Source organism: Desmodus rotundus, chromosome 7 (assembly GCF_022682495.2).
Source record: "Desmodus rotundus isolate HL8 chromosome 7, HLdesRot8A.1, whole genome shotgun sequence".
NCBI lineage: Eukaryota > Metazoa > Chordata > Mammalia > Chiroptera > Phyllostomidae > Desmodus > Desmodus rotundus.
The window spans coordinates 112,468,213-112,495,199 of NC_071393.1; the positions used below are offsets into that span (position 1 = coordinate 112,468,213).

A 26,987-nucleotide genomic window follows, 5' to 3' on the forward strand; every position below is an offset into this window, starting at 1 on the left:
AGAATTTAAGATGATTAGTAATGCACTAATTTCAAAAGGTACTGTCTGAGACAGGTAGTATAGTTCAAAATCAGTGTCACTGCTGAGCAAGCTATTTAACATCCAACTCTGTTCTGTTAAATGATTTTAATAAGACTGTTGTGAGGTTATAATGAAATAATATAAGCACAGGGCTTAACACTGTATTTAGAACATAATAAGGATTTTTTAAAACATTGAGGATTATTCTCAGTACTGAAAACTTTTGAGGTTTTAATTTTTATAACTTTGTTGTAAATTATAATTTTTAAACTTTTTGTTTTTGGAACAGACTTATAATAGTGGGTAATCCCTTACCACCACCACTTCCCTTTAACATGGGAACTCCTCAGCAATTTGGAATCTGGAAGGGTCTTGTTTGGGGATTGGCATTCCTATTCGTGAATGTTACATTCGGAGAGGCCAGGGCTTTTCCTTTAGTCTCCCTGCCTTATAGTACTTTCCTTAATATTTAACTTTCTTTTCTCCCTTAGACTTATTATTATTTGAAGCTGCATTTTGTTGTTCATATATAGAAGTTTTGTTTGTTGTCTAATTATAACGGACTCATTTATAATAAATATCGTTAGGGCTTTGAGTTGCCACCAAATGAAAGGTTTTTTTTTTGTAAAGAACAAATTTGTTCTGTATGCTTTCTTCCTGGCAATTAGTTCTTTTTGAAATAGATTTGGCAAAGTTGCACTTTTAAAGACTTTTGCATCATCTGATATATTTACCTTTTATTCTTTTATGGTCATACAATAGATTTTACATTGTTTTTACATCTGTTAGGAATTTCATTTCTAAATTCTAATATTTTAAAGTTTGCATTCTCTGTAATTTACCCATATCTGGAAAGCATTCCTTAACTTTGTCTTTTTTCAGAGTATTTTCTTATAAGGTTATTGCCTCCTAAGTATCTCTGCTTGATAAAACTAAGTTTGGATCAAATAAAATCTCAGCGCAATCTGATTCAATATTATTTTCCTGAAAAACTTTTCACTAGGATGTTATATGGATAAGCATCATTGAAACTTCTGTGCACATTGCTTATTGAACTCCTTCTGTGTACCAGGCACTGATTTGCACCATTGTATTGAAGCTTCAGGATGAGACTGAGATGGATGCTATTAAACCTCAGTTTACAAATCAGTTTACGCTTAGGCTTGGAGAGGTCACAATCACTGGTAGAGATGGATTTGAAACTAAGTCCGTTTGATTACCAGTCCAGAGCACTTGACCATTAGGTGATATTTTTTTTCCTAATGAAAACTGTGTAAAAAGGAATGAAATGGATTTAAGTCGGCACCTTCAGCTCCCCACATGAGGAACTTCTTAACACGATTAATAATGTACCCCTTAAACTTCTCAATTTAGGATTTTTTTTTTTCTGGCTGCTTGTCATGTAATTTGCACTTGGTGCAAGGAACACAGTTACTGAATACCAGGAGGGCTCATGGGTAGTAGAGAGGGGGCTCCCTCAACTTATTTTTTTGGTGACTTGCTATTCTGATATAAAAGAACCCAACTGCTTCTGCTTGCTGCAGCCTGCCTAGTCTATTGGGTGGGGTCAGGAGGGGAAGGAGGTAGAGGAGGGGTGTGAAAGGGGTTCAAAAGAGTCTAGCGCCTCTGGAGCCCCTGTGGCTGGTGGTGGCCATCAGGATGGGGGCGGTGTTGGCTTTGCCAGTCTGGCTGCCAGGCTCCTTCCTTGTGGTTTCCAGAGCCCGGATCACAGGTGATCAAGCTGCTGGAGGCCTGGGGAGGTTCCGAGTGCCCTGGGGACTCCAGCACTGTGGCCATGAACGGGAGGGTAGACTTCCTGAAAAAGAAGCGTGCCCACCAGTGACCCAGGTCAGCCTCGGGGCGACTAGGATGGTGTACAATGGCCTTCCCAGGGTACTTGTCACTCCCACAGGAGCTGTTACTGGAAGTGGAGCCCAGGCAGCGACGCTGGTAGTAGTCGTGGGTGGCACCAGCGAGCTCCTGGAGGGGTGTCTGCCATGCTCTTGATTGCAGACAGGTGGAAATCTTGGCGACAACCCTTCATGGGCCTCGGCACACGATTATGGGTGTCGGGGAACCTGGGAGCTAGGCCACGGAGCCCTTTGGCAGAGGAACTGCGGAAGGCCGCTCTGCAGCTGAGCCTGAGCCGCATGGCGTCCCACCTTTGGGACTCACTAACCTTTTACCTTTCACAGTACCTCTCATGCCTTGTGCTTAGTGTAACAGCATGGTTGTTACAGAGGTAAACAATCTTCAAATACCTTTGAAACCTATGAGAAGGAACTATGTCTTAGATGTCCTTTAAATGAACGCCTACCAAGTTGGAATCTGAAGCAGTGCCTGTTTTGAACTATCCAAGATTAATTTCACACTTTGTATTTTCATAGTTTAGCCATTTCTCAATTGTACTATTTAAGAATTAACATACTTTTTTGAGGGAAGAAGACCTGAAATGGATTCAGAATGCTTCTGTATGTGACAGTCTTAGCCTTTCCTTTAACTGGAGAATTTAGTTGAGACTTTGTTGAATGATAAGGTTTAAGATCCTCTATAGTTCATTTTGGAATTCTAGGTAACAAGTAGTAATGCTAAATATAAGTATATGTAGGTATTTTTTAAAACCTATGATGGAACTTTAAAAATCTCAATCCTCCTTGAATACTAATATTCAATGTCTAACTTTATTGAAATAAAATAGAAATAGGTGTCAGTTGGTCTGGAAATTGAAATTCTTCTACCCCAAGTACGTGAATTTTTAAGTGATAGGGTCTTGGGGTTAACTACTAGATAATTATATCAAACTATTTATTAAATCCCTGTATTTACCTGGAGGTCAGTTTTCTATTAAGCAAAAATTTTACTATAGCTTCTGTACCTTGTTGTATGTTCCTTTCATTACTTCTTTAGTCATTTTCCAAAGGCAAATTGAGTAAAGAAGACAGGTGCTAAAAGCAAAAAATGAAACGGTGGAATGGGTTTTGTAGAGAAGCAGTTTAGCATAGTGCCTCAGAGGAAAGATTCTGCAGTGGGACTCCTAGGTTGAGATCGTGGCTCTGCCACGTGCTGGCTATGCTAGCCTGGGCAAGGTACTGAGCTTCCTGTGCCTCTGTTGTAAAGGGGGGTTACTACAAGCACTTACCTTGTAGGGTTGAGTTAATAGATTATAATACAACATGCTTGACACAGTAAGTACTTCATAAATATGAGTTACTGTCATAGAGATGAAGGAGAAGGATATCGGTAGCATCTCTCTTGTATAGAACTTGTTCCTCCAGAAACCTCACTGATCTAAAAAAGATTAAAGATTGAGAAAAGCTCAATAGCTTGAAGAGCAAGCATTTTACTTGCTCTCTACTGCACTTGGCACTCACTTGGCTCCTGTGTACCTCCTTATGTAATTATCGTAGGCCAGTATGCCAGTCATCGATCTTTTGGCTCTTGGCTCCACATTCATTCTCTATGGACTACTTTGCAAAAATGGACCTGGGCCCTTTGAATATTTTTCCTTTGCCAGCTGGCAGTGTTGAGTTTTTTCAATAGAGGATACTGGAGACAACTTGTTAGAGGAAGGGGTTTTCCTTCTTGGTTCTGGCAGCTTCCTAAACAACTTCTCTGACATCAATTCCTGTAGCACAGGCAACCTCCCCAGTGTCCAGCTTCCCCATGCAGGCTTGTGCTTGTGGCTTCTCCAGCCAGGCTCCTCTAATGCCTGCACCGCAGGCAGCTTTTCAAGCCCCAGACTCCCACTGACAGTAGTTCCCACTGGTCCTCCCTTGGGAGGTATTATGGGAGTCTCTCCAGTAAGACGCTTTACCATGAACAGCTTTCCCTGAAACCTTAGAGTGTGCAGTTCTAGCAAGTACCACCGCTGTGGCCCCACAAAAACTCTGTCTGTGATACTATCGTTTATAGTAAGAAATATGTATTTGGTCTTCAACCCTGATTTTGGCCTGGAGCATCTAAGACCATTCGAATTTCCTAAGTGATGAGAGCCATAAAGGTGATTTATCTTAGGTTATTACTAGATAACCTAAGGGTGGGGGCTGGTTGGAGGATTGAAACTTCAGTCCCACTGGGGAGGCAAGAGGGGCTGGAAGTTGACTCAGTCACCAATGTCTGATGATTTAATCAGTTTTGCCTATGTAATGAAGCTCCCATTAAAAAATGGGGTTCATGCCCTGGCTGGTGTGGCTCAGTGGGTTGAGCGCTGGCCTGTGAAGCAAAGGGTCGCTGGTTTGATTCCCAGTCAGGGCACATGCCTGGGGGGCAGGCCAGGTCCCTGGTGGGGGGTGGGGGGCATGTGAGAGGCAACCACACATCGATTTTTCTCTCCCTCTATTTCTCACTCTCTTCCCCTCTTTCTAAAAATAAAATTTTTTTTAAAAAAAATGGAGTTCAGAGAGCTTTCAGGTTGGTGAACACATACGTGGAGGTTTTGGGGAGTTTCACGCTTGGGGGGTGCATGGAAGCTCTGCACCCTTTCGCCATTCCTTGACTAGTGCATCTCTGTCATGTGGGTGTCCCTGAGTTATATCTTTTAATGATGAACTGGTAATTTAGTAAGTAAAATGTTTCTCTGAGTTCTTAGTAGATTAATTGAACCCAAGGAGAGGGGGTTGTTGGAACCTCCAATGTATAGCCAGTCAGTCAGAAGCCCAGGTAACAAGGGCTTCTGGCTGACTTACGAAGTGTATGGACTTGGGCAGCCTTGTAAGACTGAGCTGTTACCCTGTGGGATTGGATGCTGTCTCTAGGTAGGTAGTGTTAGAATTCAGTTGAATTGTGGGATGGCCAGCTGGTGTCCCGGCATTGCTTGGTATGTGGAAACATACCCCTCATACACACACACATGTCAGAGTTGGTCCTAGAACTTTTACTCCCAGTTCACTGAGCTCAGCCATGCCCTCTCCAGCAGGGTTTGTATCTCAGCCCTGGTGGGACCTCTTCTTTGAGCACTCTCTCTGGGCCCTACGGTAGGCACTGGTCATTTTATCTGCTACTCTTCTATGCTTTCGAATTCTCTCTTATTAGCTAATTTCTCATTCACTCCCCTGCTATGGTTATTCTTTATATTAAACTTCCCTGTTCAAATTACTTTTTAATTTCTCTTTCTTGATTGGACTCTACTAGGTAATGGGTTATAAAATCAAATAACTACTGAGGCTGAACAGTGAATCAGGCCTGGAGTAAGATAAAATAGTTAAAGTTTATGAGGCTGAACAGTGAATCAGGCCTGGAGTAAGATAAAATAGTTAAAGTTTAATCAAGGTACAAGGTGGCTGACCATCAGTGTCGGTGCCTGGGAGCCTTCGGGAGTAGTGAGAACTGTGGTCAGCTGAAGAGTGTGTGGCACTTGGTGACACCATCCCTGGTGTTGCCAAGTCTTCCTACTTTTCAGAAGTTGGAAATATGGATTTTTACATGAAATCTTCTGAATTTGACATTTGGCTACTAATTGAGATACTATTACCCCACTGTGTGGGCCAGACAACCCATGGCTGTGACCTCCAGTGTAGAACCTCTGCGCTACACTGTGATTTCTAAGGTCTCTGAAAACTTCTTTAGAAACAGTAAACTAGAATGGGCGGGGCAGAGGACGTGTCACAGCATGACAGAAAGGGGGAGACTAAAAAACATTTCAAATTAGTACAAAAACCTCGAAGTGCACTTGTTTAGAACCACTTAATAAAGGGGAAAACATCTCTTTACATTAAGGACATTGTGCTCTTTAGTCCAACCACACTACAATGATTAATAATAATAATAATAGCTACCATGTTAACTGAAGTATTAAGTTCTGTGTAGCTCTTAACAGTAACCTTGGAAGGGAAGAATTCTTGTCCTGTTTATAGATGAGTAAATTGAGCCTCAAAGTTTACTAAATTCAAAGCCATTAGTAACATAGCCTCTAATTAAATGATCATCCTTTAAAAAAAAAAAAGCCTGATTATATAGTAGAGGCTCTTTGTAGAAGATTTAGAAAATGTGATAATGTGTAGAAGGAAAATAAAATCATCTTCTAGCCCTGGCCTGTGCGGCTTAGTTGGTTGGAACGTCGTCCTGTAGACCAAAATGTTACAGGTTCAATTCTGGTCAGGGCACGTACCCAGATTGCAGGTTCAATCCTGGGTTGGAGCATGTATGAGAAGGCAACCAATCAGTGTTTCTCTCTCACATCAGTGTTTCCCTGTCTCTCTCAAAATAATGAAAGAAAAAAAAAATGTCCTCAGATGAGATTAAAAAAAAATTCTATCCCACTGTCCAATGAGAATCACTAGTAACATTTTTGTTTTCTTTCTGTTCTTTTTTTTCTATTTGTTTGCATTTTCAACATAGTTGGTTATATGGTAGATGTATAATTTTACATTCTTCCTTCATTTACTTGGTAGTATAACATAAGCATTTCCTTTATTATTATAAATGTGTTCTAGGCATTTTAGTGCCTTCATTACATTCTGTTATTTTATGTACAGAAGTTCCTATTATGCATTTAATTTGTTTTCATAATAGTTGTTTTTTTAAAATATTTTATTTATTTTAGAGAGGGGAAGGGAGGAAGAAAGAGAGGGAGAGAAACATCAGTGTGTGGTTGCCTTGCAGCAACCCTTTGGTTCCCAGCCCGTGCTCAATCCACTGAGCTACACCAGCCAGGGCTAAATTAAACATCTTATCAATTAGTAACAGTATTTATTACCAATGTTTTCCCATGTCCTTTCCCAATGGGTTTTTGTTTGATTTTGTTTTTGTAGTCACATTGAATAGTCTTATGGGATTTCCATTTTTGTTTAGTTGTTTTATATTTAAAATGGCCTGATAGAAAAAGAAAAAGGAATTAGTCTTGTTTTCCAAGATTGGAGGAAGTGGCATTAATAAAGTATTGCTTGTTATTTCTTCTATGTCAAATGAATTAAGGAAAGGGAAAACTTATATGATGCTGGCAGAATGGCAAGTATCATGTAGTATTGTTCATTTGAACTTAAGGATCTGGGTTTTGTTTTGTTGTTCTGTTGGAGGAGGGGTCAGAAGCTTTCCCCTGCATACAACTGATGCTGCTAAAGATAAACAATACTGCAGTTACTGTGTGCTAAGTGTATTCATATCCTACTCCTAGTGATAATAGTAGTAATAGTAGTCATCATCTCAGCTCCTTATAGAGGAGGACACTGAACTTGCTCAGGGTCACACAGCTGCTACCCAGAGGCAGGAAGCTTTTTGGCATCTTGTCACAGGTGTAAGGGCTTGAATAACAAAGTTCATATTGTGAGTTTTCTTCAGTACCTGTTACTGTCATTTAGCAGATAATGTAGTAGTTAAATTGACATTAGAAAGTATCTCCTTGAACAGGGTTGTTTTTAAGAATATGGAGAAAGCCTTTGTTGCTTGAACAAGAATTACTCTGTACCCTATATATTTCATCTCTTCAGGGTCTAGAGCTTGGAAGAGGTGCATCTCTAATTTTTTAGGAAATTACAGTTGATGATTTCAGTATGAAAATGAGCACAGTACAAAGGGTGTTAAACTATTTTCCATATTAAAAGCTTTAAAAATTATTGACTTATATTTAGGGTAACCAAACAATTTATTGACTCTTTTTATGAGCAAGGAAAGAAAAACCATTTAACTATCTTGGTGTCTGCCAAGAAAATTAAACTGACTTCAAAGCTTTGCACGGATAGTTAATGGCATTGAGTACATGCTGTTGTTTAAAATAATACGTCTGGTCAGTCCTTTGGCTCAGTCAAACTACAGCTGTGAAACGGTAAAATGAGATGGCATAAAACTAATGCATTGCACAGTTCATGTCTCTCTTGAGCAAATATTTTATTTCTCTGACAGAAATGAGCGCTTTGGGAACTCACTTTTCATCTTGAACTATACTTGGAATTTGTAGTTCTTCCTTCAAATGCACCCTTTTAGTGATTTACCATAAGCAAAGGAGAGAAACTGTCAGCATTTTAACTGTGATAGGCACATAATTTTGAGATTGAATCCCAAGTTGTGAAGTTGTGTGAAGGAACACAGCTATACAAATAACATGGAGCCACATCTGTAGTGCTTAAAATAAGTACGATTGCCTCTAAAACGATTTAGGTAGTTAAGAAATTTAAAAAATAAAAACTGAAATGACATCTCATGGCAGTGATGCTTATTTCTTTAAATACTGGTTCTTCTTTTCATGAAAGATGTTGCTTCTATAGTACTGATCACTGTGAGGTTAGTAGACATTTACCAAGCTAATAAAAGTTATGTAGAATTGAGCTTCTGATCAAGATGGCAATGTAGGCAGACATGGCTCCCTCTTCACACAACCACATCAAAATTACAACTAAAATATAGACCAGCCATCACTCCAGAAGGTCAGAAATCAAGTTGAATGGAAGTGTGACAACTATAAAATCCAGTTAAATGGAAGTCTGACAACTGCAGAATTGAAGGAACCACATCCATCCAGACTGGTAGGAGGGGCATGGATGTGGAACAGGCTGACCCCACACCCATGTGGACAAAAATTAGGGAGGGATATCTTCAGAGTGAAGAGTCCAGACCCATACCAGGCCCTCCAGCCCAGGGTTCCAGTGTCAGAAAGTTAAGTCCCCACAACTTCAGGCTGCGAAAACCAGTGGGGATTGAGTTGGTGGAGGAGGCTGCTGGAGCACCAAGCAGTTACTCTGGGGAGCCCACACGTGGACTCATCTACTCAGAGTAGCTCCCTCTGAGCTCCAGCACGGTGTGGCAGCTTGAAGGGCAATAGTGGTACACAGGGAGAGACTGAAGTATCTGTCACTGGGATGAGCAGAGAGGCCTCTGTCCCTTTGCTGAGCCCTCCCCACACAGAAACGTAGGCTTGTGCCATATCTGAGATTCCATTAACCTACCTAACACTGTGTGACCCACCTTGGAGATCCACAGAGGCTCTACCCCACCCAATTTATAGGCCCACCCAAACTGCTTTTCCATATGAATGGCTGGTCTTGGCTCCTAAATCCTCTCAAACAAGGAACAGTTGGCTTCAGTGAGCCCTAGCAGCAGCTAGGTTAGAGTCACAGCTTGGCTTCTCCTGGGGGTCTCCAAGCCCAGCTCCACTAGCAGCCATCTCAGATTGCCTTACAGCTCAGGCAGGGTGCCCCACGCAAAACACAGTGGGGGCTGACCGTGGCCTGCACCACCCGGGAAACCCTAGGGCCAGCACACCCAGTAGACAGCTGCAGACCATGTCCAAGAACCACCACCCTGCCCCTGAATATCTGATCCTCCATGGAGGGCAGAGGTGGTAGTAAGTGGTCACAGCCATTCCTTGCAGCTGATTGGCCTGGGTAAAGCTCTCCCATTGATCTTGCCAACAGCAACCAAGGCTCAACTACAAGAGGAGGATGTGCTCAGCCCACACAAAGGGCATACCTTGAGTACCCAGCTTGGGTGATAGGGGAGGCTGTGCCACTGGACCCTACAGGATACCTGCTACATTAGGCCACACTACCAAGACACGGAGTCAAAACAGCTCTACCTAATGCACAGAAACAAACACAGGGATGCTGCCAAAATGAGGAGACAAAGAAACATGGCCCAAATGAAAGAACAGATGAAAACTCCAGAAAAAGAGCTAAATGAAATGGAGATAAGCACCTATCTGATAGATGCTTATGGAGCATCCATGAGATGCAGAGTTTCAAAACACTGGTTATGAGGATGTTCAGGGAACTCAGTGAGAACCTCAGCAGCATAAAAAAGATTCAGTCAGAAATGAAGGATACACTAATTGAAATAAAGAACAATTTACAACAAAACAACAGTAGAGTGAATGAAGCCAAGAATCAAATCAATGATTTGAAACATAAGGAAGCAAAAAACAGCCACACAGAACAACAAGAAAAAAAAAAAAGAATAAAGAAAATGATTAGGTCAGTATAAACAGCCTCTGGGACAACTTCAAGAGGTCCAACCTTCACCTCATAGGGTTGCCAGAAGGAGAAGAGAAAGAGCAAGAAATTGGAAATCTATCAGAAAAAACAGTGAAAGAAAACTTCCCTAATTTGGTAAAGAAAATAGACATACAAGTCCAAGAAGCACAGAGTCCCAAACAAAATGGATACAAAGAGGTCCACTCCAAGACACATCATTATTAAAATGCCAAAGGTCAAAGATAAAGAGAGACTCTTAAAAGCAAGAGAAAAGAAGTTAGTTACCAGAAGGTTGCCAGATAGGAGGGGAGAGGGGGAGAATGGGTGAAGAGGTGAAGAGATTAAGAACTACAAATAGGTAGTTACAGAATAGCCACAGGGACGTAAAATATAGTATAGGAAATGGAGTAGCCAAAGAACTTATACAATTGATCCATGAACAATGGTGGGGGGATTGCCTAAGGGAGTGGGGGGTGCTGCATGGAGGGGGGCAAAGGGGGAAAATCAGGACAACTGTAATAGCAAAATCAATAAAATATAAAAATAAAATTAAAATTATATAGGATAAAAGTTTTATATCACTTTACTGAAGATTGAAACAGTGACTAACCACTCCTTGGCAAAAAATAGATGTTATTTAAGATATTTGTATTAATGAGACAAATGACAACATTGCCTCACATTTACTACAATGGAATCCTATAGTTCTTTATTATAAGTACTTGAATACTCCTTAAGCCAAAGCATAAATTCCAAATCAGTTAACCACTGAGAATTCTTGATAAGGTTACACTTGTGAGGAATATGTTTAAGCCTGTTTCCCAGCACAAATATTCTAAAGAAGTTCCATTATATTCATATATTTGTCGATATTAGGGCCAATGAAGTGGGGCCTAGTGTCTTCCATGATACTCGACATTGAATTTATTCTTTCAATAAATATTTAGGGAGAATCTGTTATGTGTCAGATACTGTTCTATAAACAGGGTTCAGCAATAAATTAAAAAGAAAAATCTCTGCCTTCACGTAACTTAAGATTTGGGGAAAGCAGTACAGGGACGTACAGACATAGTGTTCAGTGGATGTTTAATTTCAGTTGGTAAATAAATGTGCTTTACTTAATTTCAGAATGAACTGAAAACAGAATACAGCAATTTTAGCTCATATTGTCTTTCCTCCAAAGAAACATTACAAAGCTAGATGATTCGCTCAGGTTTATCTTCATGATCACGTCCTACAAATTCTTACACTTATTGTTTCTGAAGTTTGTTATGGTATTTAACACAGAGCTCACGCTTACACTGTAGATCATGGTTTTCCAGGCCAGTAATATTTTTGAAATTAGGGAGAATTGATACAGGGTTGCCTGTCTTTAAGTTTGCCAAATAAGGATGCTAAAAATAGAAACTGTTGTCATCATTGTTTTTTAAAAGAAAGGACGTTTGATTTTTTTAAATTAAAGTGAAACTATAAGCAAATTTAATTTAATAAAAATTATTAGAGAAGGATACAGGGATATCTATTATTTCTTACAACCATTTATAATCAACAATTATCTCAGAAAGTTTATTTATCTTTTATAGAGATCATTGTGTTTGCTTTTACTGTATTTTTACCGTTTTATTGTATTACTACCCTTTATCCCCCTATACTGCCCTCCCCACTGCAGTCACCATGGACCTGTCCACGTCCATGAGTCAGTAATTTGGTCCTTTTGGTTCCTGAGTAGAATTACATTGTATAAGTTAACCATGATTTGTTTGTCCATTCTCCTGTTGATGGACACTTGTTCCAGATAAAGCTTCTGTAAACATTGTGTACATACATCTTCATTTCTCTTGGTAAATACCCTAAAGTGGAGTTGCTGGTTTAACTTATAAAAGGTTACCAGTTTTCCAAAGTGGTTGTACTATTTTATGCTCCCACCAGCATTGGATGAGAAGGCCAGTTGCTCTGTATCCTTGGCATCATTTAGTGTTATGATTTCCAGTCTTATAATTTTAGCCATTCCTGTAGGTATGAAGAGGTATCTCATTGTAGTTTAAATTTGCATTTTCCTGATGACTAAATGATGTTGAGCACCTTTTCCTGGGCTTACAGGCCATTCATATATCTTTTGTGAAGTAGCTGTTCTGTGTTACTTATTTTTTAATATATTTTTTGTTTCTTACTGAGTGTAGAAATTCTGTATATTTCAAACACAAGCCCTTCCTCTGTATCTTAGGTTGGGTTCCCAGGAAAACAGACTCTGACAAGGAGATTCGCTTGCAGGGAGTTAACTGGGGAGTGCTCTTGGGAGTAACCAGTGTGAAAGAATGAGCTGGATCAAGCAGATGGAGAAATTGAACTGTAATTCTGTTGCAGTAGCAGCCTCAGCTCAGCCCACAGCAAGGCTCTGGAGATGGATGGCCCTTCAGAGATATCCTGAGTGAAGGCAAAGGGAGCAGACTTTGTCCTCCCTCCACATAATCCAGTGGACTAGTCAGTGGACGTGGACTGCCCTGGGAGGGGGAAGTACTTCCCTGTGGCCCAAGGTCAGTTCCTCAGAGGGATTCGTCTGTGAGCCAGTGGCAGGCAACACTCCCAGCAGCTGGGGGAACAGTGTCTCTGACCTGAAGGGGGCTGATGGGGACAGTGTTACCACATCATCCACCACAGATTGTATGTACTGCTGACATTTTTTTCCAGTATGTAGCTTGTCTGTTCATTTTTTGATGGATCAGCAAATGTTTTAAGTTCTGATGTTGAATTTTGTGTTGTGTTCTCACTAAGCAACTTTACCAACCCAAGATTGCAAAAGTATTCTATTCATATTTTCATTGATTAGAGAGAATGACGAAAAGATGAATTAATTACCCTATCAATCTTCACCTAATGGAGCTGGTTTTCCATCTTGTATTGTTCATGCTCTGACAGTTCGTCTCAAATGAATGCAGTGATTAGCAACATTGGTGAGTTTAGTAACATGGAGAAGACAAAGACTCTTCGAATAGCTCAGTACTAAATATTAAAATAGTAACACCAGTTATTTGGTGTCATTTTTCTGAAATGCTTTAATCACTATTCTGTTTCCTCCTAAATCTTCACAAGACATGTAGAAATATTCTTATTTTACAGAAAAAAGTTAAGGTACTCGACTGTGAACTAAGATGGACATGGAGTCAGTTGTATCTCCCAAGCCAGTGCCCCAGCCACTGGATACATTTAGAATTCTCTCAACTTATACGTTGCTAATAATGGCCATCCTAAATGTTTGGAGGGCTGACCTGGCCTGTGTGCTCAGATTGTGGGAATTCTCCTCTTGCTATGTGGCAAGTATTAGTTGGTGCTGGTGAGCAACTGTAGTTCCCTTGTTTCCCTTGTTTTCAATAGAGACACAATGACCTATGGATCCCTTTCTTCTTCCCAAATGGGAGACCCAATGAGCTGTAGATCACTTCCTCTTTCCCAAAGAGGAGGTAATATTTCTACCAGGCTTTCAGCTAAGAACTCATTTGCCCATAGAGATACACATATATTTATTTCCACAGCCTCATAGACACAAGTTCAGTAGTACATCAGAGCTAATACAGCTGCTCGTATTTTGCTTACCTCATAAAGGAAAGTAAATAGAAAAGTAAAGTACATGATATACCATAAATTATTGAAACTTTGTCATGAGGAACATACATAATTACCCCTCACAGTTTTTAAGATCATTTTTTACACTGCTAAGACTCCAGGAAGCCATAGAGGGTGTACCACTGCTTCAGGGAGTTTTGAAACGTAATCCTTTTTATTTTGTATGTCAGGAGGCAGCTCTCAAAAAAATCCGGGTTAAAAAAAAATTGGGATTAAGTTGGCTTAAAACTGGTTATGGCAAACACATCAAGTTGTATTCATTAAATATCTACAGCTTTTGGTATGTCTATCATACCTCAGAAGTGGTTTTAAAAAACCCATCGAACACTTTAATACTGAACTAAACACAATTTTTTGTTGTATGACTAATACATGTTCATTTTAGATAAATTATAAAGTAAGAAATTTAACATTTAACTTATACTTGTACTCACATGTATACTTTTCGTAAAAAATATGAGATTATCAAAAAACAAAAACCATGTTGTGTGCCACCAGCTTTTTCCGCATAGCAGTACATTATGAGTTTCCATGGCCATCAGTAGACCTACATCATAATTTGTAGACCTATATCATGATGGCTGGGTGTTGTGGTACTGTGATGTAGTATTATAGTTTATTTAGCTGATCTCCTTTCCTGGACATTTAGGTTATTTTTGGGTTTGCACTCTTAGCAAGTGCAGTGGTCATCTTTGTATAGTTATTCTTCTTTAGGGTGAATTTCTAGAAGTGAAATTGCTGAATCAAAGAATTCACGTTTTTGAGATGTTTAAATCCGAATTGCCAAATTGTGGTCCAAATAGATTACAGCAATTCACATTCCTTCCAGTGTTAGACAAGTGTGCTTATTTCTCCCTATTATGGATAGTATACAAGTTTTCCTACATCACTGCCAAGCTTGCAAATTTTAAAATGTCATCTTCAGCCGTGGCTAATGTGGCTCAGTGGATTGAGTGCCGGCCTGTGAACCAAAAGGTTGCTGGTTCGATTCCCAGACCAGACACATCCCTGGGTTGCAGGCCACGTCGCCATTAGGGGGCGTGCTAGAGGCAACCACATATTGATGTTTCTCTCTCCCCCTCTCTCTAGAAATAAATAAATAAATAAATCAAGTTGAAAATGTGATCTTCATGTTTTAACTGGCATTAATTATTCAGGAAGCTGACTCTTTTTTCATTTTCACTCACCATTGTAGATTTTGGTCTTACAAATGAGCAGCTCACAGTCTTGATTAGATACTTAGAACTTTTTTCCATTCCTTCAGCGGTTTCCAATCTTTTCGATGATTTCTTGTATTTTCTTTCCAGGAGCGACTGAAGCTGGTGACTGTTTTGGGTGCTGGCCTGCTCTGTGGAACTGCACTGGCGGTCATCGTGCCTGAAGGAGTACACGCACTTTACGAAGATATTCTTGAGGGTGAGAGCGAGAAAGGCCTCTTTGAGACATGCCATTGACTTTGAGGGTTGAAAGGGGCTTAATGATGTTTTTTTCTGAACTCAGTTCAAGTTTGCCTTGGAGTCTTCCCTGAGAAGAGTTCTTAAAATGTATCTTTTCAAATCTTTGACATTGAACGTGCCGATTCATGAGTATCACTTAAAATTTATTTGCAATAATGTATGAATTTAAGTCTTTCAGAATATGACTGACCTTCTTTTTTAAAAAAAGACTTTATTTATTTATTTTTAGAGAGAGGGGAAGGGAGGGAGAAAGAGGGAAAGTGAAACATCAATGTGTGGTTGCCTCTAGCGCACCCCCTACTGGGGACCTGGCCTACAACCCAGGCATGTGCCCTGACTGGGAATCAACCTGGCAACCCTTTGGTTTGCAGCCAACACTCAATCCACTGAGCCACACCAGCCAGAGCAGGTGTAAGTTTTTTATAGATCCCTTTTCAGGTTAAGGAAACTTTTTTCTATTTTTCCTTTGCTGAGAGTTTTTTTTTGTTTTAAATGGATGTTGTCAAATGCTTTTTTTTAGTCTGTTAATGTGATGAGATGGAGTGATTTTCAAATGTCAAACTAACTTGCATATACCACCTTCCCCACCTCACCCTTGGCTGTTAATGTATTATCCTTTTTATATGTTGCCAGATTCAGTTTGCTAATATTTTGTTGAGGATTTTTATGTCTCTGTTCATGAGAAATATTGGCTTGTGGTTTTCCTTTCTTACCAGGTTTTTATATGGTTTTTGTTATCAGAATAATGCTAGTATTTTAGGATTGGGAAGTGTTCTCTCTTCTTCTGTGTTCTGGAAGAGATTGTATAAAATCAAAAATACTTCTTCCTTACATATTGCTGTAGGTTACCAGTGAAACGTCTGGACCTGGAGTTTTGTATGTTGGAAGGTTTTTAGCTATGAATTCCATTTCTTTAATAGATATAAGACTATTCAGGTTCTCTGTTTCTTCTTGAGTATGCTTTGGAAGCTTGTGTCTTTCAAGGAATTGAGTCATTTCTTCTGAGGTGAAGAATTTATGGGCATGAAGTTGTTTGTAGTAATCTTTATTATCATTTTCATGTTTACAGTAATTTCTTCTCTTTCATTCCTGATACTGATAATTTGTCTTCTCTCATTTTAACTGGGTTGTTCTGGCTAGAGGTTTTTCAGTCTTTTTTTTTTTTTTTTTAAGAGCTCTGTTTGATTTCATTGGGCTTTTTTTTCTGTTGATTTTCCTGCTTTCTATTTTATTGATCTCTGCTCTTTATAATTCTTTTCGCTTGCCTTAGGCTTTATTTGCTCTTCTTTTTCAAATTTCTTTAGGTAGAAGCTTATCGATTTGAGATCTTTCTTTTCTAGTATAAAGAGTTAATGCTATAAATTTCCCTCCAACCATTGCTTTAGTTGCATCCTAGGAATTTTGATATGTTATAGTTTTATCTTTATTCAGTTCAAAATATTTTCTGATTTCCCTTTCAAATTCTTCTTCGGCTTATATCTTATGTAGAAGTGTTATTTAATTTTCAATACTTTTCCCAGATTCTTTCTGTACTGATTTCTAGTTTAATTTTATTATTTATGGCCCTGGTTGGTGTGACTCAGTGGGTTGAGTGCCAGCCTGCAAACAAAAGGGTTGCTGGTTCAATTACCAGTCAGGGCACATGCCTGCATTGCAGGCCAGGCTCTTGGTGGGGACAAGGGGGCGTGTGAGAGGCAGCCACACATTGATGTTTCCCTCTCTTTTCCCTCCCTTCCCCTCTGTCTAAAAGTAAATAAGTAAAATCTTTAAAATTTTTTTGTATTATTTATGGTCAGAGAACATTCTTAGTTTGATTTGAATAGTTAGAAATTTGTAAATGCTTTTTTTAATGGTCCAGAATATGGTTTATCTTATTGAATGTTCCATGCACACTGAAAAGAGCATGTATTCTGTTGTTACTTGGTAGAGTGTTCTATAAATTTCAATTAGGTCGAGTTGTTTGATAATAATGGTCTTTTGTATCCTTGCTGATTTTCTAATTGTTCTATTAATTTTTGAGATAGGAGTATTGAAGTCTCCAAGGACGATTGTGGATTTGTCTATTTCTTCTTTCAGTTCTATTAGTTTTTGCTTTATGCGTATTGAACCTCTTTGGCTAGGTGCCTACACATTCAGGATTGCTATGTCTTATTGATGTATTGACCTTGTTCTCAAGTCTACCTTATACGATATTAATATAGCCAGTCCAGTTTTCTTTTGATCAGTGTTTACATGGTGTGTCTTCTTCCATCCTTTCACTGTTAATCTATCTATGTCATTCATTATATTTCATGTAAATTTCTTGTAAGTAGCATACAGTTGGATCATGTTTTTAAAATCTGGTTTGACAATCTCTGTCTTCTAATTGACATGTTTAGACTAGGGGTTGACAAACTGTTTCTGTGAAGAGTCAGATGGTAAATATTTTGGACTTCGGGAGCCGTGTGATCCCTGTTGGTCCTGTTCAACTCCACCCTGGTAGCTAAGTTGACTGACCCTCTCCTTTTTTCTCCTTTCTGCTGCTGGGCCATTCAGTGAACTTACTGTTTCAGATAAATTCTCAAATTTCTACTTGGTTCCTTTTTGTACTTTCTGTTTCTCTGCTGATGACATCCGTTCATTTGAAGTGTGCTTACCTCAGAGAACATAGTTTTAGTTGCTCTAAAGTCTTATGCGTATTCTAGTGTCTGAGTTACATTGGGGTTGGGTTGGTTATCTTTCCCCTTGGTAATTGGTTATGTTTTCCTTTTTCTTTGTATGTCAAGTAATTTTGGATTGTATTCTGGGCATTTTAAATATAAGAATTTGAGACTCTGGGTCCTTTCAAAATCCTTTGTAGAATGTTTATTTCATTTCAGCAGACAGTTACCCTGGTTGGGTTCAGACTGCAGTTCAGTGTTGCTTTTTTTGGGTTATGTTTCCAATTTTAGTTCAATTTTCAAAACCTTTGCAATGCTGCTTTGGGTATGTCATATCCCTGTGGAGTTCAGGGATGAGTCTTGGACTTGTGTCATTTATACACAGGGTTAGGGGGACACCACCTCCAGCTCTTTCCAGTATTTGTCTCATGTTCTCTGGCTCCCAGGGGACTCAGAAGAAGTTTCTCTAGGAGTTTTAGCTGCGTGTGCTGTCATTGCATAGTTGCATGTAACCTGGGCTGCTTTTGGAGCAACGTGAACAGAATAACTGAATTTCCCTCCATACTTTTCTGATGATTGAGACCATTTTCCTAGTTACTATGGCCTAAAGATGGGATTTTTCTTGGGGCTTTAATGCCTGCATTACTGCCATGCATTCTGCCACTGGGGCTGCTTTCAAGCTGGGGCTGGGAAAGAAAAAAGGAGGAAAGGGAAAGAGGGGAGTGGGGACTTCCCTGCACACCGGTACCTCTCAGCAGCCCCTTTTCCTGGTCCTTTGGTCCTTTTGAAGCTTTTGCTGCCCTCTCTCTTCTTGATGTTGTTTACTTTTTAATAGTCTTCAGGTAGTTAGATGTTTTTGGAACCGAGTTTTGGTCTTAATCAGTACGTGATTGAGACTATAGTGGATTTAATCCATTTGGCCAGCACTGGAAGTCCCCGTTATTCTTTATAAAAAGTAAATATTTTTAGGTAGCTTAACCATGATATTAGTTTATTTAAACTAAGCTGTCTGCAGACTTTCCATACCTCTCTTCATACTGATGAGTTTAGTTACAGTTGTTACAGTTTCTACTACTTTATCTTTTTCTCCCCTCACCTTTTCCCTCTCTTTCTTTATTTGTAGATCAAACCAACTTTTCTTTGAATGTAAATAAAGGAGTTTGTTTACTTGTTACAATAGCCTATGGCTTAGTTCTTCCATGGATCTTGTAATTATGATAATTAACAGATATTTTTTCAGTATACCATGTTAACTAAGTGCTCTGATACTTTAATAAGCACTATTAAATACTAATTAATGTAAAAAGGCATCTCTCACATGTTTTGCATTTATAGCTCTAAAACCACTGGAATTAGTTATCAGCATTCATGTGAGAAAACTGTCTTTTTATGGAAACAGCTTTTAAGAACATAGTTTATTGAGTACTGCAGTACTTGTTAACTGTGAAGCTAAAAGTTGAAACCACCCATAATTCCTTGGAACATGTTTAGGAAAGTGGGCTCTTGGGCCAAAGACCTAAATACAAGTGTGGTGTATTCATAGATAGTCATCGAGACCGTCGTCATGTGCAATGATTCAGTACAGATTTCCTACTCACTTCTGCAAGACAGGTACACTTACCAGCTTACGGCTTTTCTCTGTCATGTTGCTCTACATTTAAACTTAAAAAAAAATTATAAGTATTCTGGCCTTGAAGCATTTGTGTTTTGAGTGTCAAATGTGTGAATACAAACTAGTAGTATTTCTTGGCCAGGTGTTATTTACTATAATTCAGAGTCTCCCAATAATCATGACAATTCTAGAACTGAATTTAGACTTCAGGCTGTGCTTCTTTTGAACTGCTCTCCCATTTTGGTTTCTAGTTAGTGATTTCCCCCTGATATTTTTAAAGCTAAAAGTGTTATATATTCAATTTGCTCTTTGTCTGTAGTTTTAATATCAACCTAGGTATAAAACTAGATGAATTTGATTGTGATTACTTTTGTTACTGCTCTTCGTTCACCTGTTTTCATCAGAGCAAAACTTACTGTGGTTTCTGATGAGATGGGCATGAATTTCTTAGCCAAAAGTGAGGATCTGGGGATAATATTCCTTGGGATGATAGTTGCTTGCTTGCTTGGTGATTTGCTTCCACTTCCTAGGTTTTGAGAGAGTAGGCAATGAAAAGGTTTGCATGCCAAGAGCAGAAGACATGTGGGAATTTTTTCATCATGAACTTTAACTTGAAGGAGTTTATGATTAGTTGGATTACAATATAGGAAATGGATGATTTTGCAGTGAAGTAAGTAGAGCTTGAAACACAAAAGAATGGAAGCTTCTACGTGAAAATGTTTTAAGAGGAAAACATTTTTTCTCTTTATGGTTCATTCTGCTCTAGGAAAACACCACCAAGGGAGTGAAACACAGAATGTGATTGCATCAGACAAAGCAGCAGAAGCACCAGTTGCCCATGAGCATGAGCACAGCCATGACCACACACAGCTGCATGCCTACATTGGTGTTTCCCTCGTACTGGGCTTTGTTTTCATGTTGCTGGTGGACCAGATTGGCAGCTCCCATGTGCATTCTACTGACGGTAAGTGATTCCAAGGCTTTCTGGGCATGCAGTAAATTTGTAGAAAATCACAAATGACTGAATATTTTAATGTGTGGCTCAGGCTTGATTTAGGGTTAAAACTCTTGTCTCCTTCAGGTTCCTGTGAACATTTTATCCAGTTGCTGGAGCTAGTGAGTTGTGACATGTGACACAGTGTTTATTGAGTACTACCTTGGTTATCTTAAAACTGTCAAGTTTACTTAAGAGTCTGGGGCAGAAGTCTTAACCCTTTTTGTGCCATGGGACTCTTAGGTAGTATAAAGCCTGTAGATATTTTTTTGGAGTAATGTTTTTAAACATGTAAACCATCGTGCACAGGGAACAGAGAAAACCAATTATATCGAAATACAGTTACCAAAGCACTAATACAAATTTGTGATCTAGTAATATATATTATGTCTTCTTTATCAATGCATTAAATAATGAGATAATACATTTAAATTATAAGCAAGGTTAAGTTTTATTTTTCAGGGTATTTGTATGATAGCTACTACTGTTGCTTAGCCTGACTAAGAACATCAAAATGTGAGATGGGCTCTAACAAGGCAACATGAGTGTCAAGTTGAACATCCACTTCATTTGGGTGTTTGTTTTCATGGTCATCAGTGTAGAAAACCCTGATTCACAAAGATATTTTCTCATCCGTATATGTAAGCACATTTGTAGCTGGCTTGTCAAGGAAAGATAAGCTTCTTTCAAGTAGCTTATCTAAGGACAAGGACAAGTAGAATTCTCCAAGACTTCTTAAATTTAACTCCAGTCATAGTAACTTTTTGTCTTAAGATCACTGAATTCATCTTTGGTTTGTATTAAATAAAAATGGATTTTGATCTGTGATACAACTTTGAAGCCATCAAAACAGAAATCAATTTGAAAGAGTTATAATAGACATAGGGTTTTAGAGATACGTCTTTTCAGAAACATTGACAGCATTTTTGTAGGTGGGAACTACTAGAGAGCAGCACAGATACCTTGGCCTCCAGTGGCAGCAGTCCTGTGAGTTTTACTGTCTGACAGCTAAATGACCGTTAGGTGCAGAGATGCCTGATAGTTGCCTGGCTTTGTCACATGAGCATCTACAGACAGGAAGACGGATCAGGCAATGCGGCAGCAGTTCTACAAGCCCTTAATTTAAAGTAGTGATGAATGAAAGCAATAATGTCAAGATATCTACAACAACTGTAAAATAATATGAAACTATCTGGGTTCAGGCAAAAAAGTGTAGGTAGTGCAGATATTATTTCTGGTTTATATCTACATTCACAATGAAAGGAAATGCTAATTTTTAGCATTTAAAAGAGGTTAGTAAAAATAAAAATGTATTTTTTTTCCCAAGCTAAAGCCACGGTCACCTCTGCATTCTACATGCGCTCTCCTCTGTGGGTCTCAGGTTCATAATCCTTGGCCTAAAAAGAACTGGAGAAAGGCTGGCAAAAGACATGAACAGATGGTTCATAAAAAGATAAAAAGATATAATAATGATCTTTAAGCATATGAAAAGATGTTCACTTTCACTTAAAATAAGAATATTGCAAATCAGAACTCTACTGAAATGCTTTTTCTCACCTGTCAGGCAAAAACTCAAAAGCTTGATTGTACACTTTATTGACAAAGCTGTGGTGGAACAGAGACTCTCATCTATTCCTGTGGGAATGCAAAATGGTATAGTTCCTGTGAGGGGGAATTTGGCAATATCTAACAAAACTACATGTATATTTAGCCAAAAAGCCCACATTAGGAATTTATTCCAATAATACGATAATATGGCTCCATTATGAGAATGTTTATGCACAAGACTATTCAGTTCAGCACTGTTTATCATTATAAAACCACTTAAATGTCCAGTTATGAGATTACTTGAATGAAGTGTGGTATGTACATATAATGGAGTTCTGTGTAACTATGAAAAAGAACAAGGAATCAGATTTCTGTGAACTGATAGGGAGAGATATTCTTATATTCTTATATCTCTCAGGAGGTATTAAGTGAATAAAAAATGTAAATGTTTCTATCATATATTTTATGTAAGAAAGAAGGGATGATAAGAATACATGTTTATTTTTACAAAAGAAGGAACAGAAGGATCAGCTGGAAAATGTTGGTACCTGTAAGAGTTGGGGTAGGGCGGGTGGGGGCTGTGATAGAGGGGTTTTAGGAGGGTATGGCACTTCCCTGGGCTTGCTTTTTTGATATAATTTTGACTTTTGGAAACGTGTTAATATTCTCCTTCAAAAATAAAATGAAATCAACAATGATAGGGGAGCTAACTGAAACAGATGAACTGCATTTTAAATGAGAATCACACCAAAGGGGATTTTAAAAAACTAACTCAGACTTCTGGTCAAGATGGAGGCGTAGGTAACACTCTTTGCCTCCTTGTGCAACCACAGAAAAAATTACAACTAGACCTCAAAACAAATAACATCCAGACCCGTGAGAAAATCAAGCTGTATGAAGTCCAACAACGAAGGATTTAAAGAAGCCACGTTCATCCAGATGGGTAGGAGGGATGGAGATGTGTATTGCAGAGAGGTGGCAGTGGCAGAATAGGTGGTCCCACATTCACGTGTGGTAGATAGAAATCGGGAGGATACCTTGGGAGCAAGTGATCACAGCCCAGGGTTCCAATGCCAGGAAGCATAACTTCTGGCTGTAAAAACCAGTGGGGGTTGGAGAGGCAGAAGAAACTGCCAGATTTTCAGGAGGCTGCTTAAAGGGCCTGCACGGACTTAAAACGTGTGCAGACCCACCAACTCTGTGATTCAGCATCAGGGCAACAGCTGGAAGGGTGCCAGTTGCACAGGGCAAGTGCCAGGCAAACCTCTAAAAGCCAGGCAGCAGCATTGTCCCCTCTCTGAGCCTTCCCCCCACACAGAGTCACAAAGCCGTGAAGTGGGTTACCCCACCCTGGCAATTACCTAAGGCTCTGCCCCACAGGATTTACAGGTGCATTTTTCTACAATAGGTCACACCACTAGGACAGGGAGTCAAAGCAGCTCTACCTAATACGCAGAAACAAACACAGTGAGGCTGCCAGATTGAGGAGACAAACATGGCCCAGAACAAAACTCCGAAAAAGAGCTAAACAAAATGGAGATAAGCAATCTATCAGATGCAGAGTTCAAAACACTGGTCATCAGGATGTTCAAGGAACTCAGTGAGGACCTCAGCAGCATAAAAAAGATACAGTCAGAAACCAAGGATTCACTAATTGAAATAAAAACAATTTACAGGGAAACAACAGTAGAGTGGATGAAGTTGAGAATCAAATTAATGATATAGAACATAAGGAACCAAAAAAACAGCCAATTTAAACAACAGGAAGAAAAAAGAATCCAAGAAGATGAGGATAGTAAAGCAGCCTCTGGGGCAACTTCAAGAGGTCCAACAATAACATCACAGTGGTGCCAGAAGAGAAAGAGCAAGAAATTTAGAATCTATTTGAAAAAATAATGAAAGAGCCCTGGCTGGTGTGGCTCAGTAGATTGAGCACTGGCCTGTGAACCAGAGGGTCGCCAGTTTGATTCCCAGTCAGGGCACATGCCTGGGTTGTGGGCCACATCCCCAGTGGGGGGCATTCGAGAGGCAGCCACACATTGATGTTTCTCTCCCTCCCTTCCTCTCTCTCTAAAAATAAATAAATAAAATCTTAAAGAAAAGAAAAGAACATTAAAAAAAAAAACAAAAGAAAACTTCCCTAATTTGGTGAAGGAAATAGACATACCAGTCCGGGATGCACAAAGAGTCCCAAGCAAGATGGATGCAAAAGGCCCACTCTAAGACACTTCATAATTAAAATGCCAAAGATAATGTGAAACATAAAGAGAGAATCTTAAAAACAACAAGAGAAAAGCAGTTAGTTACCTACACGGAGGTTCCCATAAGACTGTCAGCTGATTTCTCAAAAGAAACCTTACAGGCAAGAAGGGACTGGCAAGAAGTATTCAAATTGATGAAAGGCAAGGACCTACAACCTAGATTACTCTACCCAGCAAAGCTCTCATTTAGAATTGAAGGGCAGATAAAGTGCTTCCCAGACAAGGTAAAGCTAAAGGTGTTCCATCATCACTAAGCCATTATTACATGAAATTTTTAAGGGACTTATTTAAGATGAAGAAGATCAAAACTATAAACATTAAAATGGCAACAAATTCACAATTATCAACAACTCAATTTTAAAAAACAAACTAAGCAAACAATCATAACAGGAACAAAATCATAGATATGGAGGTCATTTGTAGGGTTATCAGCGGGGTGGAGGAAGGGAAAGAATGGGGAAAAAAGGTACAGGGATTAAGAAGCATAATTGGTAGCTACAAAATAGACAGGGGGATATTAAGAATAGTATAGGAAATGGAGAAGCCAAAGAACCTACATGTACGACCCATGGACATGAACTTGGGGAGGGATTGCTGGAGGGAATGAGGGTACCAGGCAGAGGGAGGCAATGTGGGAAAAACTGGGACAACTATAATAGCATAATCAATACTTTTAAAAAACCTAACTCAAGTAACTTATGACTGTAGTACTTGCTTATATATTTTTAGTCTCGGGTGGAGTTGGGGAAGAAGCATAAACAAACAGTGAACTCTTTTTAGTGTGCTTTGCTTTTTATTTGCTTATATATTTTTAGTCTTTTAAATAATCAATAATTTTAAAATCAATATATTTTTAAAAACCTAACTCAAGTAACTTATGAACGTAGTATTTGCTTATATATTTTTAATCTCGGGTGGAGTTGAGGACAAAGCATAAACAAGCAGTGAACTCTTTTTAGTATGCTTTGCTTTTTGTGATGGTATGGGCAAAACATTCTAAAACTGTTGTAGGTATATGATTGGATTAAGCAAATGAGTAAATGTGTTGCTATTGGTGGAAACAGAGTTCTCAGTGTGGAAGAAGGGACATACACATATGGAATTGGGGAAGGCCAGAAAGAACCCCTGTAGGGATGGATTAGATTAGAATCGGAGTGATTGGGCTCATGATTTCTGAAAATTACATGTGTAAAGTGTATGTGTGTGTGTTTATATATGCATCTCCTAGCTCTGTCTGCAGGGAGGGCCTAGGAGGAAAGACACCCCACTAGCAATGAACATACTAGCTATTTCTGTTCAGAGAAATGGACAGGGGCAAAGTGGGTATGAAACGAGCTTGGAACATCTAGTGCTCAAAAAAAAGCAAGAAGGAAGAAGCCAGAAATCTGTCACAGGATATATGAACCAGCTTGAAGGGGCTCCCACTGGCCAGATAATAAGACAGAGCACCAAAATAATTAAGAATAGTAATAAAGTGTAAAGCATTGACAAAATGGGAATCAGTGAGCCCATCTGAGGAGTGGGAGTAGGTAAGGTAGGAGGTTGGGGGGAGGGAGGGAGAAAGAAAGTAGAAGGGAAAGGGAGTGTACTTGCTCACGGTAGAATGCTGAATGCCAGCTGGTAAATGGAGAAAGAATGCTGGAGTTGGAAGATCATCATTTTTTCAAGCTTCATGGTAAAAATTGGCTTAGGCAAAAATCATCAATGACTGTTAAATCTAGGGGGGAAATTTTGATTTGTTTATTAGGGGAAAAAGAAGTAACTAAATGAAGAAATCAGACAATACCTTGACTAGATGATCCAAATTAATGGCTTTAGCGTTCTGCTTTCAGTGTGGGAAAGTAAGTTCCCATCAGACCAACCTCCCTACAGATAACTCTAAACTCTGGACAAAATTTTCAAAACAGCTGTCTAAAGACACAGGATAATGATCTAAAGTAGGCAAACTCTAGAAGGGAGTCATTTGTGTGAGTGTGTGAGGGTTCCTGTTTTTACTGCTTGTAGCAGTCAGCACGTAGGAGGTCGCTGGGTCAAATGAAGACTTTTCTCCCATCCACCTCTTCAGGACAGGGGAAACTTTTAAGGATTTGAAGCAGAACTAAAAAGACAGTAGTGAGAAAAATAATCTACTTTAGGAGTTTTCAAAGGATGCTTCTACCTCCAGGTCAGTGGTCTAACAGTTCTGTTTCACGTTGCTTAATGGCCGCCTTGCTTATTTTTACCTCAGATCCAGAAGCAGCAAGGTCTAACAACTCCAAAATCACCACCACGCTGGGTCTGGTTGTCCATGCTGCAGGTAGGGAGCCCTTCTCCTTTCTGTTGCACAGAAGAGAGATTAGTGTCTACCTCACAGGGACCTCCCACATGAGCCACTTTTGGGCTGGCCTTCAGGGAAAGGGGTGCTTAATAAAGTCCTCCCGTGCAAGCACGAGCCCTGGTGTACTGAATGGTTTTTATATTTTTTATTGGTTGAAAAAAAGGGTTATTCATGGCAAATGAAAATTACATAAAATTCAAATTTCAGGGTCCATACATAAAGTTTTATTGGAACAGCCATGACTGGTGTAGCTCAGTTCGTTGGGCATCACCCTGCAAAGTGAAAGCTCTGTGGTTCAATCCCCTGTCAGGGTGTGTACAAGAGGCAACTGATCAATATTTCTCTCCCTCTCTTTTCCCTTCCCTTCTCTCCAAGAATAAATAAATATTTTAAAAACCAGTTTTGTTGGAATGAAGCCACGCCCACTTGTTTACATATTATCTGTGGTTGCTTTCATACAATAATGGCAGAGCTGAGTAGTTGCAAAAGACCAAATGGCCCACAAAGCCTAAAATATTTCCCATCTGGCCATGGCCAGGTGGCTCATTTAGTTGAAGTGTCGTCCCTTACATGAGAAGTCTTCGGGTTTGACCCCAGTCAGGGCACACACCTGGGTTG

General features: G+C 39.3%; 1 protein-coding gene across 3 annotated transcripts in view; it reads left to right on the forward strand.

Annotated features, from left to right (window-relative positions):
* Positions 1 to 26,987, forward strand: part of SLC39A9 (solute carrier family 39 member 9) — a 41,697-nt gene that overhangs the window by 4,313 nt on the left and 10,397 nt on the right. For 2 of the 3 annotated variants that reach the window (XM_024567812.3, XM_045201621.3), the window contains exons 2-4: positions 14,849 to 14,957; positions 20,016 to 20,213; positions 26,280 to 26,348. In XM_024567812.3, the coding sequence (XP_024423580.1) occupies positions 14,849 to 14,957; positions 20,016 to 20,213; positions 26,280 to 26,348 (376 nt within the window). The remainder of the gene's footprint in view (positions 1 to 14,848; positions 14,958 to 20,015; positions 20,214 to 26,279; positions 26,349 to 26,987) is intronic. The other variant, XM_053928349.1, reaches the window with a different exon arrangement.